A 13,261-nucleotide genomic window follows, 5' to 3' on the forward strand; every position below is an offset into this window, starting at 1 on the left:
ATAAAGAATATAAACAATACTGCAGAATCATCGATACTGGACAGAGAAGCAAGTATAGGCATAGTATATCCCATTTCTTTTTGTAATTAACATAGTTATCTTTTTAAAATTTTATAAACTGCTACTCCAGCATGAAAAGAAATATAAGGGCTAACAAGTTTTCTATCCATCTACACCTCTGAAAATAAAAACACGATTTGTTGTGCAGAGTACGTTCTGGAGGAGCATCCGTACGTTATCATACATTTCTTACTCAGGGTACAGATGAAAATAGATTAAAAAGTTTACACTTGTACTGATTTATTTTCCATTCTGGAATATAAAATATGCATGCATAAGCTATTATGCTAGCTCCATGCTAATACCATAAAAAAATCTGGACCCATTTGCCGACAAATATATTGTTTTCTGAGTGAATGTTTTTCTAAGAAATGCCACTGTTGTTACTAATGTACTGTGTGCAGCAGCTCTCTTTTACCATAAATCAAAAGTTGCTTAAAATAAATAATGCACAATAAAAATCACTGTAAAATATTCTGGTGGAAAGTTTCAAGTGATATTAATCCCAGTTAATGGGATCTTCTGTTTGGAATGGGAAGATACCTCGCACTTCTTAAAATACGGAAAGCTTTTGATGAATAGCTTGAAAAATGCCCAGCTTTTTAATGAAATTTTTCAAAGTACTTTCCAATATAATTAAGATGAACCTATATTTTATGGGCAAAAGTACAATGTCTTCCCCACTCCCTAGTAGCCCCACCTCTCTAAATATGCCAAGAATGTTCAAAACATCTTTAGTATAATTTTAGAAGAGCTGCAAATATCCAAGATAAAGGCAGATATAATTATGCCAATAAAAGCCTTCATAAACAGTAGTGTTTCCAAACGGTGCCTGAAAGCTGGGGTAAAATTTATTTTATTTATTTATTTTATTTAATTTATATGCCGCCCTATCTCTGTAGGACTCAAGGTGGCTCACAACAATAAAATATCAGAATAAAAGCATGTTAAAATACATGTTAACCCCCCCCCCCCAGTCCAGGCTGAACAACCATGTCTTTAAATCGTGGCGGAAGGTGCGGAGGTCAGGGGCCAAGTGGAGCCCCAGAGGAAGTTGGTTGCCGAGGGTGGGAGCACCCACAGAGAAAGCTCTACCTCTAGGGGTCGCCAGTTGACACTGTCTAGCCGACGGCACCCTGAATAGGCCCTCCCTGTGAGAACGCACCGGGCAATGGGGAGCTGTTGCTGGTTGCAGATGGTCCAACAAATATCCTGGACCTAAGCCATGTAGGGCTTTATAGGTCATCACCAGCACTTTGAATCTCACCCAGGGGGCAACCGGCAGCCAATGCAAGTCGCGCAGGAGAGGTATAACATGGGTGTATCGGGAACCACCCATCACGACTTGCGCGGCTGCATTCTGTACCAGCTGAAGCCTCCAGATGGTCCTCAAGGGCAGCCCTAGGTAGAGAGTGTTGCAGTAGTCAATACAATATAAGCCTAGTAAAATAATACACATTTACATGCATGTATTTTGCAATTTATTCACATAATTATACCATACTGTTTTTCTCCCTATATCATAAAGCTGCCTGTGCTACATTGAACACAGTTGATCCCAATAAATTTTGTATCTCCATTTAACCAATGTAAATTTGGATGCCAATATATATGATATAATATAGGAACAAATTGTTATTATTTAACATATGAGTTTCTTTGTTAAAAGCAACACCTGATACTACTAATTCACTCCTTAGCACTGTTTTGATGTGCCGCAACAATAATAGTTTACCGATGATGTAATGGAGGACTGTAATGGCATGTGGAAATGGCCTCAGTAAATTGGAAGAAGAACCACAGACTAGACAACAGTCAGATAAAGGGCAGCTAAGTTTGCCAAAGTAATGGGGGTGTGGTAAACGACTCAGAAGAGACTCTGCCTAGTTTCTTGGACTGTAAAGGTGAGCGGAGGGAGAGATACTTTCAGACTTGCAAGATTCTGTTAATTTAACAGAATTAAAGATACATTTAGTACTTCTGGATGTGTGGGCTATCTTGCAAGGCTGATATGAGCTGCATTTTACCATAAGTATAAAGTTAGAAGCAGGGGTGAAATCCAGCAGGTTCTGACAGGTTCTGAAGAACCGGTAGTGGAAATTTTGAGCAGTTCGGAGAACCGACAAATACCGTCTCTGGCTGGCCCCAGAGTGGGGTGGGAATGGAGATTTTGCAGTATCCTTCCCTTGGAGTGGGGTGGGAATGGAGATTTTGCAGTATCCTTCCCTTGGAGTGGGGTGGGAATGGAGATTTTGCAGTATCCTTCCCCTGACATGCCCACCAAGCCACGCCCACAAAACCGGTAGTAAAAATATTTGGATTTCGCCACTGGTTAGAAGTCACTTTCATGCCAGAAGATAGAAGTAGTAAATTACTTATATAATAAGTATAAATGGTATTAATGCAAAGATATCTTGTACCAAATTAAGATAATCATAAGGTAATTATCTTATACGCGATATAGGTGACTGAATAGGTGACAGTATGAACAATCCATATAGAATACATAAATAGCTTTCTCAGTGCATCCCCTAAATTGAACCATTTCTGTGGTTCATACATGCGTGCTATATGTCTTTTTATATATATATATATATATATATATATATATATATATATATATATATATATATATATATATATATATGTATATATATATGTATATATATATGTATATATATATATGTATATATATATGTATCTTTTTTCATAGGCTTTTATGTGCATATTCTCTCTAGCCAGGTTTTACCTATGTAAACTTAGTTGTTCTACAGCCCTAGGTTCTGTGAAATCTCATTCACAAGTTCTTGGGCCCTTTTTCTGCTGACAAACTGCAACTCTGTGTTGCTCTCTGGGAGACTCCCAGAGAGCAGAGCTTCCATTGATCCTGGAAGCACGAAGCCGAGAACACCAGCCTGAAGATGACGAATGAATATATATGCAAAAAATTAAAATCTCGGGTGTTTTCCCACGTCATTATAAATAAGTTGGTTAAAATATTTAAAATCCTAGTTAAAATCCCAGCTTAAAATCTTCTAAAATTCCCTACAGAGCACTCTGCAAGGTCCTTTAAAACCTCAGCTAAAATCCTACCAGTGACTTTAAAAGTTTTTCTTAAAGCAACGTTTCGACAGGCTCACACCCTGTCATCTTCAGGCTCATATATATATATAATATATATATATATTAAAAAGCATACAGAACAGTGGCGAATTGCCGAAACTTATATCTAAATTGGTTCCTAATTCCTTCTAATGAATCTGTGAATAAATCTTAGTAATTTTGTAGGCTTGACAGAAGATTGTTTTCTGGGTTTTCAGACAGACAGACACATGTTCATCGATTATAGATTTACATCTTAATGAATGGAGAATTATTACAAAAGAAACAAAATATACCTTTTGGGAGCTGATTTTTAAAAATTAAATTAGTAATTAATTTGACAATATGAAAATACAATATGACACACAAACATATATAGAAAAGGAAAGCATCACAAAACCAAACATTCCCTTAAGCTTGAAGCTGCTTATATTGCAGTAGTATAGTCCATTTTTTAATCTTAAAAAAACAAAAACAAATGTGCAGTTGCTCAGAGTTGTTCCATTGCCACAAAAAAGATGCTCATATTACAATCAAATAAGTAGGCCTTTTACCAGCCATGTTTTCCCCAAAAGCATCATCACTGAACTTAGAATTAAATAATATTTAGATGAGAACATTTAAATGGGTTTTCATTTCCTAGACCACTTCAGATCTCTACTCAAGGCAATGGATTTTGTGATTCCATGCTTAATCCCTGGAAATCCAGATATAAACATCCTATACATTTTGGATTCTTCAATTTCAAGGAAAAAATAAATACAAATTTAATTGCAACAATTGTTTGAGGGGTTCTGTGTGTCTACTGGAAATGAAATTAAGAAGTTTGTCTAATTGAATTGGAAAGAAATAGCCCCCAAAAGTTAAAGCAGTCAGAAAACTCAGTAGGCAACTCTTTGCATCTCCCATTGTTTGTTAACTTATATAAATGCATGCCCCATTATTTCAATATAGATTTCAATATTTCTTAGCACAAAATTTTTGATGTGCAGTGAAAGTTCAGAAGGGTCTGATAGACAGGTTTTTTTTTCCATGATATGATCTGATAACCATCTTCTCTCTTCAAATAATTTCTAAATTTTCACATAATGGTTCATATTATATTTAGATACAGTAAGGGGGTATTTAGATAAACTAAACTAAAGTGGTTTTCCTTTATATTCCTCCAAAATTAAGAAGAGCAGAGAAAAAGTTCTAAATGAAAACTATACTTTTTACACCACTATCAGAGGAAAAAAACAACTCCACAAAATGATATTGGCGGTGCAAGCTACCAACTGTATGAAACAATTGTATGAAACAATTGTGCTATTTAATGTGGGGAAAAAAGCCTGTTCTTTTTTCTGCAGCCAAATCTTCCTCCACTCCCCAAAACAGCTGATTCGTAAAAGCCAGTCTGGGTCATAAATAATTTCTAAAATAATCACTTGTGACTCAGCAATAAAAAAAGAATTCCCCCCATTGTGCTCAGTTAATTCCTGGTGATTCTACCCATCTTGTGTAGAGAAGTGTTTTGCCACCACTTTGTCCAGGGTATTTTTTACTAACTTTCTAGTCTGTCCATCAGTCACTCACTCAGCTCTCTGTCAGCTCAACTCCCTTCACAGGGTTGTTATGAGGAAAATAGGAGGAGGAAATAATGTTAGGCATTTTTTTTATTTATTTATTTATTATATTTCTATACTGCCTTTCTCCCGTAGGACTCAAGGCGGTGTACAGTCAAGAAAAATATAGACACACAAACATCATAAAATTGCTAATTAAAATTATTACTTAGTTTGGTCAATTAAATAAAACCCGGAATTAGATAACATTTAAAAAAATCATGCACATGTTTGTATGTTTAGCCCTGCCTGTTTTTCTGCCTTGAGTTGACCAAAATTTATTTTAAAAGGCAGGAAGATGATCATTCCCATGCATTCACTAACCCAGTTACTCCTAATTCTGCTGAGATCAGTTGAGGGTGACTAGAGGCAATACAGGTAGTCCTTGACCTTTAAACATAATGGAGCCTGTGAGACAGCCTTGCTTAATCACCTCTGCCTCCCTGATGCCACTATAAAATGAACGTAAGCCAGCATGGGTAGGGGAGACCCATCACCCAGCTAAAGAGGCAGACAAGCAGCAAAAAGCTTTGCAAAGCCAAAAAAAGCCCAGCAGGGAGGAAGAGTCCAGCTAGATTAGGGCCTAGGGCCGTGTTCCAGTGCCAGAGAGGCTTCCAAACAAGCCTCCATGCTTGGTCAATGAAGCCACATTTGTGGGTTGGCCTCTACCCGTACTGGGAGACTGCAGACCTCTCCTAGGCTTTGGGGAAATTGGATGCCTATAATCAAGGTAGCAGCCAAACCTTTCCCTTGCTTAACTCCCCCCCCCCAACCCATTTTTTTTTTCAATAAAGAAAATAAAGCTGGGAGGGACAGACTTCTTGTTGTTCTTCCCTCTCCCCAATTAGGTTCTGTAATTAAACTGTCTGCCTTTGCCCTTCAATCTCGATCCTTTTTAACCACTGAATTTGCTAAATTTACTGGTAAGAAGGTGACAAAACCTGTAACTTACTTTCCTTGATGAGTTCCACTTCTCTTCCCCACCCCCAAATGAAGAAAACTTGTTCCTACAGTTACCAAGAGTCAGGGTTGATTTAAAAGACCGTAACAAAACATGTTTTCTACAGCAAGGTTCCCCGACCCCCAGTCCATGGCCCGGTACTAGGCTGTGCAAGTGGCGGGCAAGTATGCGAGCACGCAAAACTCTAAAACTGCTGGTCTACAGAATCAGAAAGGTTGGGGACCACTGTTCCAGAGTATAAGGTACAGAGAACATTATCTAAATAGTTTCATTTTCATTGGATTTATTTCCCCCCAAATAGCAGTTACATATCTCCTCCTTGTCCTTTCTCCAATAAGTCATCTGAAAAGTATACAAACTACATTACATGTTTTTCTAGTTATGTGACGTGATGTTATATAAAAAGAAATATCTAATATTGATGTATCATTTAATTATGACCTTACAGTAGTAAGAGTATTAATTCAGGAATAACGTCTTGATCAACCAATCTTAAGAACATAAAAAAAATGTTTATGTTTTTAAGATAACTTCATCTGGAGGGGAATATAAGTGCTAATTTTCAGTTTGAGTAAAAACAACTCCAAAGCAATTTAGGTATTTTTATTTATGATTTGGTTTTTGATTGTATTCCTCCTGTCCTCTTTTCTGAAGATGAGCATATCTTTTGTTCATATCTATTGCAATTAGCATCCATAAATATCTTTCTATGTTTGTGAATTATTTACAAAAATATTTTATTGAGATTTATACTCTTCCTTTAAAATACATTAATGGAATGACTCGAGTAAAATATTTAAAACACCATGCAATAGCTGATACATTACAGTAAGCTAAAAACAACTACTCTGTAAAACAGGATCGAAATAAAATACATACACAAATTTAAAAGCTTGGGAAGCATTTTTTAAAATATATTAGACTTGCATTGGAAAGATAGTCAGAGTGAACATTCAAAATGCAGGGCAAAGTCAAAGTTTTTCTCCCCCCATAATTTGAACAATTGTATTTTTGTAGGAAAACCACACTATGTCAAAATGTTTCTTTGCCACAAATTAATAACAAAACCATGTGAATGTTCTTCTGTTGTATTGATCAGTTACTTTTGTATTCAATCCACATTCATTCAACAACTGTTCTTTCATTACCTTATCTCATTTTACCATATATATTTCTTAAGCTTCCCATTTCTACTCTACCAGTTTACTTTATGTTTCTCCTGACATTCCCAATTTTCAGTTCTATGAAGGAGGAGGTAGATAGGGAGAATATTTTTAGGACCATCAATGAAAATTAATTCCTTGCAAAAGGCTATGTATTCGTCATTACAATTCTATCAGCCCTTGAATGTTTTTAAATTTCTCCATCTTGGTCCCATTTTTAATAATCACATATTTGTATACAGTCTCATGTACTTATTCTAATGTTTCATTGTTAATATATAACTGGCAATTGTAGAATTTGTTCTTCCTTTCAAACATGGGTGCCTTGATCTTTGATCGATTAATAATGTTTAAATACAAACAGTCTGTCTAAACTGTGAGCTTAGAAGCCATTGTGGCACAATGGTTAGAATGCAGTATTGTAGGACAGCTGCCCACAGCCACAAATTCAATCCTGAACCGGTTCACGGTTGACTCAGCTTTACATCCTTCTGAGATCGGTAAAATGAGGGCCCAGATTATTGGGGGAAATATGCCGACGTTATAAACCGTTCAGAGAGTACTATAAAGCACTGTGGTGCAATATATAAATGCTATTGCTATTGCTAACATTTGCTGGGAATTATTCAGATTCTTAACCAACAACCCAGCATCATATGTACACATAAGAACACATATTCATAGCATTTATTTATTTGTTTGTTTGTTTGTTTAATTTTTATGCTGCTCATCTCACTGATATAGCGACTCTGAGCAACTTACAATATAATAAAAAGGTAAAGAAGATCATACAAAGCTATTAAAATTAAGAGAATTAAATAGAAAAATTTAAAACTAGAGGATGACTGACATCTTCCCCATCAGCGACCCACAACATACCATGCCTTTATCAAGGCCCCAGGCCAGCCAGCAGTGCCAGGTTTGCATTCACATGTTACCACAAGCATCACTTATACAAATATTTCTAGAACGCTTTCCTCAACTGATTACTGGCATTTTACATAAAATATAAGATTGTAACATCACAAGAACCCACTGTTACTGCATCCTCCTGTATATTCTACTTTCATTTTACTTTTTTTAAAAAAAACTTATTTCATTCCTGTCTCTTTTCCCCAGGATTTATCCTTGTCACACCAAAAACTCAAGCATTTCTTTAGTTAAAGTCCCATCAATCAATTCATGTTTTTAAAAATGTTAAATAGTAACAACAAATCTAAAACTAAAGCTTGTTCACCGAAAATTGTATTAGACTCTCCCAGATATATATATATATATATTTTGAAAGAATGGTTATCAGATTTTTATTTTTTTTTGAAAGTATGAAAAATTTGACATTTCACTGGTTTATATCATACGGTAATGTGATCATTTGGTATCTTTTGGAGATATTATGTTAATGTATATAAGCAGATTTGCAGGAAAATATTTAAATGTTAAAGATGTAGATGTAATGTTGAACTGCATACCAAGACATGAGTAGACTCAGTCTCATTGTTAACAATTTAACTAAATATCACCTGTACCAATTAATAGGGTACCGCCTTTTGGAATAATTGTACAACCTAGAGTTACTGACAGGTGGCAGTTTTTCTAAAAGAGGCATAACACCTGTCTCTAATTACACTAGTTGCAACTTCTAAAAACCTTGACCCTTTTCATCTACAATTGTAGCCTCCAGAGAAAAGTGTGCTCTGAGATGGTTCTTGAGAATGAACCAGGAAATTCAGCTGACTTTGTGGCGTATCTACTGACGGAGTCACAATTTGCAAGTTGGGCAGGCATATAAATTGATGAAATAAACAAACACAACTGAATTGGAGTGGCTTGAGATGGATTCAGCCGTATCAGGACTCTTCATCTTTTGCCCAGGGAGTTCTTTCAAACTTCCAGAACCTTCAGTCCTATGGAATCAAGAGATCTGGCAGCTTAAAACTGTATTTTACTGTTGCTCTTCCATTCTTCCAGCCCAGACAAGTGATCCCCATGCTGGGAGATGGCAGGTGAAAAGGGATAACCAGCTGTTTATCCACCAGGTTCAGTCCCACAGGTCACCTATGGCGGGGTTAGAAATGGAGGGCCTCTGAAAGAGCCAGCTCTCCCACACCAAGCCTAACAGTGAAGAAGGATAGCCAGCTTTTCCCCTCCAGGTTGCCAAGCAAGAAACTAGTAGTTAGGAAATAGCTAGTCTTTTTCCCCCTCTTACTGCTAACTGTCCCTGTGTTGGTAATCTATTTATTGTTCTCCTTGTGAACTTGAATACCATTTGACAAGTATTGGGATGGATCATTTGGTAACAGGGTAAAGATATCTGTCTCCCATCCCTCAGTGCCTGTCAGCTGAACTAGTCCCTTTTGCAAAGAAAGATTTAGAAATCCTTCCTAAATCTTTCACATGAATAGGCATCCTGCCATTGTTTCTTAGAACAGGGATGGATAGATTCCAGTGTTTCCATTATATCAATCTTTTGTAGATTTTATATGCTCTTCCTGGGATCTTTCTGTCTAACTAAAATGGCATAGTTATGTTTTCCCTCAAGCCATCATTTTCTCTATGTGTGCGTGCATTTTCTCTTTCTTCCCCTCTCTAAATCATTTCTATTTCAATAATTAGCTTAAAACAGCCCTTATTACCCCTCAGTTTCTGCCTTATCTCGTGTGCAGCCTTGTTGAAGGCATAGTGTAATGAAATATTCCCTATTTAAACTCAATCCATTGTTACTAATGGAGCACGTGACCAGAAGTTATAATCTCGCAAGCCTTCAGACTTGTATGGTTACTCAGAGCTTAATTTGTCCAGTCTCTTAATTTCGGGCATATACACAGACACGCAGGTACATGCATGTTTGTTTCGGCTAGTAAGTAGGAGGTTGTGATTCCTGTTCTCAAAACAAATTACTGCCATGGTTCTTGAAACTTCTGAACAATTTACGTATGAAAAGAAATAAGTAAGAAATTAGCATTTCTCCCCAACAGACTCTGCTTTTTATTTAAAAAGGCTGTTCTGGATCATTCTTTCCATTAGGACCTGGATGGGCCTTTTGCCTTTAAAAATGTTCAGCGTTTATATGGATACTCCACATTAGTGAACTTTTACAGCTTTCATTTTATTTAGGCAGTTTTTTTTTTAAAAGGAAGGAAGAGGAAGAGAGCTTTTATCTCCATAAAGGGCTGGCTTGTAATGAAGTCATGTTGCTATTTTTCATTTGCCGGTGAACAAATTCCCATTTGGGGAGGAGCTGCAGAGTAATTAAATGATTCACCAGTTTCTGTAGTGAGCTGCCTTCCTTGAAACTTAGTTTTATAACTTTCCGGCATCACAGGTGGATGAGCTTTCAGTAGAGCAGTTGTAGGCATGTTGGTCCTTTGTTCAAGTCATGCATTGGGAACAAGTCTTGCGCCTCAGGAAAGCCAAGGTAGGCTAGAAAAGTAAGAATGATTTCTTTACTAGAAAATAGACGAGTAAATTGCATTTTATTTACACGTACGGATTCTGAAGACATTCAGTGGTTAAGAACATCTGTCTGATGAGATGATTAAAACCATTTTTCTGTGACTATTTCCAATGCAGAATTTAAAGTTTGTGTATGTACCTTTACTTATCTAAATTGTGTGGCAATTTTATTCCTGCTGAAAGTTTTTAACTCTGTAAGCTAACTAGAATTGCCTAGAAATTATATATACCCTCCGAAACTGATTCATTACACCTGAGATAGGTGTCTTGGTACCTTCCAAATGTTTGGAACCAATTCACATTGCAGCTGGTGTAGCCAATGGCGAAAGATTTTGGGTGTTGTGGTATATAACATTTGGAAGATAATACACTGCCTATCTCTGCTTTACACTGTTGTTTGAATTCTCCTTTCAGTTTTTACCATTTACACAGGAATCCTAGCTGAAGTTACTAAGTTACTTGTTTCTAAACAAACTTTCGTTGATTTATGGCTCCTAATGATCTGTATGATCACAGTAGGGCACATAGCAGGCAATCATAATTGTATATTTATAAGGGACTGTGACATAGCTGGTTTGGGTTTAATTGATAGACCTAATAGTTTTGAAATTTAAGTTTACTCTATTCACTCTCTATTCACAAAACAAAAATGTATGACAGAGTACTACGTAGTCTATCCATATTTCTTTATCATTTTCTTTATGGATGCTAACAGCCCTATTGAAATTTACTGACTTTTTCACTCAGCTTGGTTTGCATTTTTTATGACATTGCCATTATCAAATCAGACTTTCATGTTCATTTTTTTAATTCTTTTTCCAGATCGAACGATTAGATGTAAGTAGCCTAGCACAAACAACTAACGCAGTGGCATCAAGCACAGACTGCAGTCTCAATGCAGATTCTGTTGATGGAACACCAGATCCACAACGCACAAAAGTGGCCATCACTCATCTACAGCAGAAAATTCTGAAACTCACAGAGCAAATCAAAATAGAGCAAACCGCCCGGGATGACAATGTAGCCGAATACCTGAAATTAGCCAATAATGCTGACAAGCAGCAGAGCGCCCGGATTAAGCAGGTGTTTGAGAAGAAGAACCAGAAATCATCCCAGACAATCCTCCAACTGCAGAAGAAGCTAGAGCACTATCATCGGAAGCTGCGAGAGATTGAACAGAATGGTATTCATCGGCAGCCCAAAGATGTCTTGAGGGACATGCACCAGGGACTAAAGGATGTAGGAGCAAAAGTCACTGGCTTCAGTGAAGGAGTAGTAGATAGTGTTAAAGGTGGACTTTCCAGCTTTTCCCAGGCAACTCATTCAGCAGCTGGAGCCGTTGCTTCTAAACCTCGGGAAATTGCCTCACTCATTAGAAACAAGTTTGGAAGTGCTGACAATATTGCTAATCTGAAGGATGCTTTGGAAGAAAGTCAAGAAGACGGGACCGGAGGAAAGACTTTAGGTGTTCATAACTTTCAGTCGAGCCCAAAATATGGCAGCGAGGAGGACTGTTCCAGTGCTACATCAGGCTCAGTGGGAGCCAATAGCACTGCAGGTGTCCAGTTGGGAGCACCAAGCTCCAAAACAAACACTCTGGAGATGCAAAGCTCAGGGTTTGATGCAATACTGCATGAGATTCAAGAGCTCAGAGAGGTTCAAGTACGACTGGAGGAATCCTTTGAAGATCTCAAGGTTCACTACCAGCGAGATTATTCCTTGATAATGCAGGCTCTACAGGAAGAAAGATACCGGTGAGCACTTGGCAGTCCAGTCTTTCATTGATACTACTAATATTAAGGCACATTCATAATTGTTTGGATGCCAGCACTCATTTACTATTGATGATCTTGGGGGCAGCAAACTTAATAATTAATTTGATTTATATGAATATATTTATTTCTGGCTTAAATATTTAAGTTTCCTCCCTTCCAAATCAACATGCCTGTCTTTTCTTCTTGTCATAACTTTTCAGTTCTGTGAATGTCCACACTAATTTTCAATGTTGAGGTGGCTCTGGATTATAGTTTCAAAATAGTCCCATAGTCCTAATCTTGTTGGATGAGGAATGTTTTAAGCACTGCCCTTTTGATTACAGTGTTTATAAATTACAGTTGGTAAACATGTTGCAGAAAAATTCCTTGTAAAATTTAATCTGTATAATTAGTATTAGCCCTGATCTTGAAAAATAGTTGTTAAGACACTGCAGTATTGCTAGTGCTGGCTTATTTATGCTCCCAAGCGTTCCAAAAAGTATGTTTCTGCAAAAATACAGAATGTGTGTTATGTAATCTAGAACATAGTTAGTTCAGGCTTCATGGGAAGAAATAGAATATATTCTATATATATGCTATTTCTTTCATGAAGCCTGATCTAACTACTTTCTAGCAGTGGTGAAATCAATTTTTTTTTTACTACCGGTTCTGTGGGCGTGGCGTGGTGTGCATGGCATGGGAAGGATACTGCAAAATCTCCATTCCCACCCCACTCCAGGGGAAGGATACTGCAAAATCCCCATTCCCTCCCCACTCCAGGGGGAAGGATATTGCAAAATCCCCATTCCCATCCCACTCTGGGGCCAGCCAGAGGTGGTATTTGCCGGTTCTCCAAACTACTCAATACATCCGCTGCCGGTTCTCCAAACTGGTCAAAATTTCCGCTACCAGTTCTCCAGAACCTGCTGGATTTCACCCCTGCTTTCTAGATTACATAAAACTATAGCAATATTTATCTTGCATTAGACTTCTTTTGTTTTTAATGCAAAGCAAATTATTCTTCAACATTATGTGTGATATATTTTTACACATAATACACATTCTGTATTTTTACAGAAATGTACTTTTCTGAATGCTTGGGAACATAATAAGCCAGCACTAACAATCCTGCACTGTCTGACAACTACTTTTCAAGCTCAGTGT

The 13,261-nt window shown here is 37.2% G+C and overlaps 1 protein-coding gene across 9 annotated transcripts in view; it reads left to right on the forward strand.

Moving 5' to 3' along the window:
* Window positions 1-13,261, forward strand: part of TMCC1 (transmembrane and coiled-coil domain family 1) — a 111,573-nt gene that overhangs the window by 81,625 nt on the left and 16,687 nt on the right. For 7 of the 9 annotated variants that reach the window (XM_034431585.3, XM_034431586.3, XM_087887887.1 and 4 more), the window contains one exon: window positions 11,166-12,097. In XM_034431585.3, coding sequence (XP_034287476.1) covers window positions 11,166-12,097 — 932 coding nt within the window. Of the gene's footprint in view, window positions 1-10,188; window positions 10,319-11,165; window positions 12,098-13,261 lie in introns of those variants that run through there. The other 2 variants (XM_034431588.3, XM_087887889.1) reach the window with 2 other exon arrangements.

The sequence above is a fragment of the Pantherophis guttatus genome, chromosome 2, assembly GCF_059756535.1.
Source record: "Pantherophis guttatus breed Tessera chromosome 2, ASM5975653v1, whole genome shotgun sequence".
NCBI lineage: Eukaryota > Metazoa > Chordata > Lepidosauria > Squamata > Colubridae > Pantherophis > Pantherophis guttatus.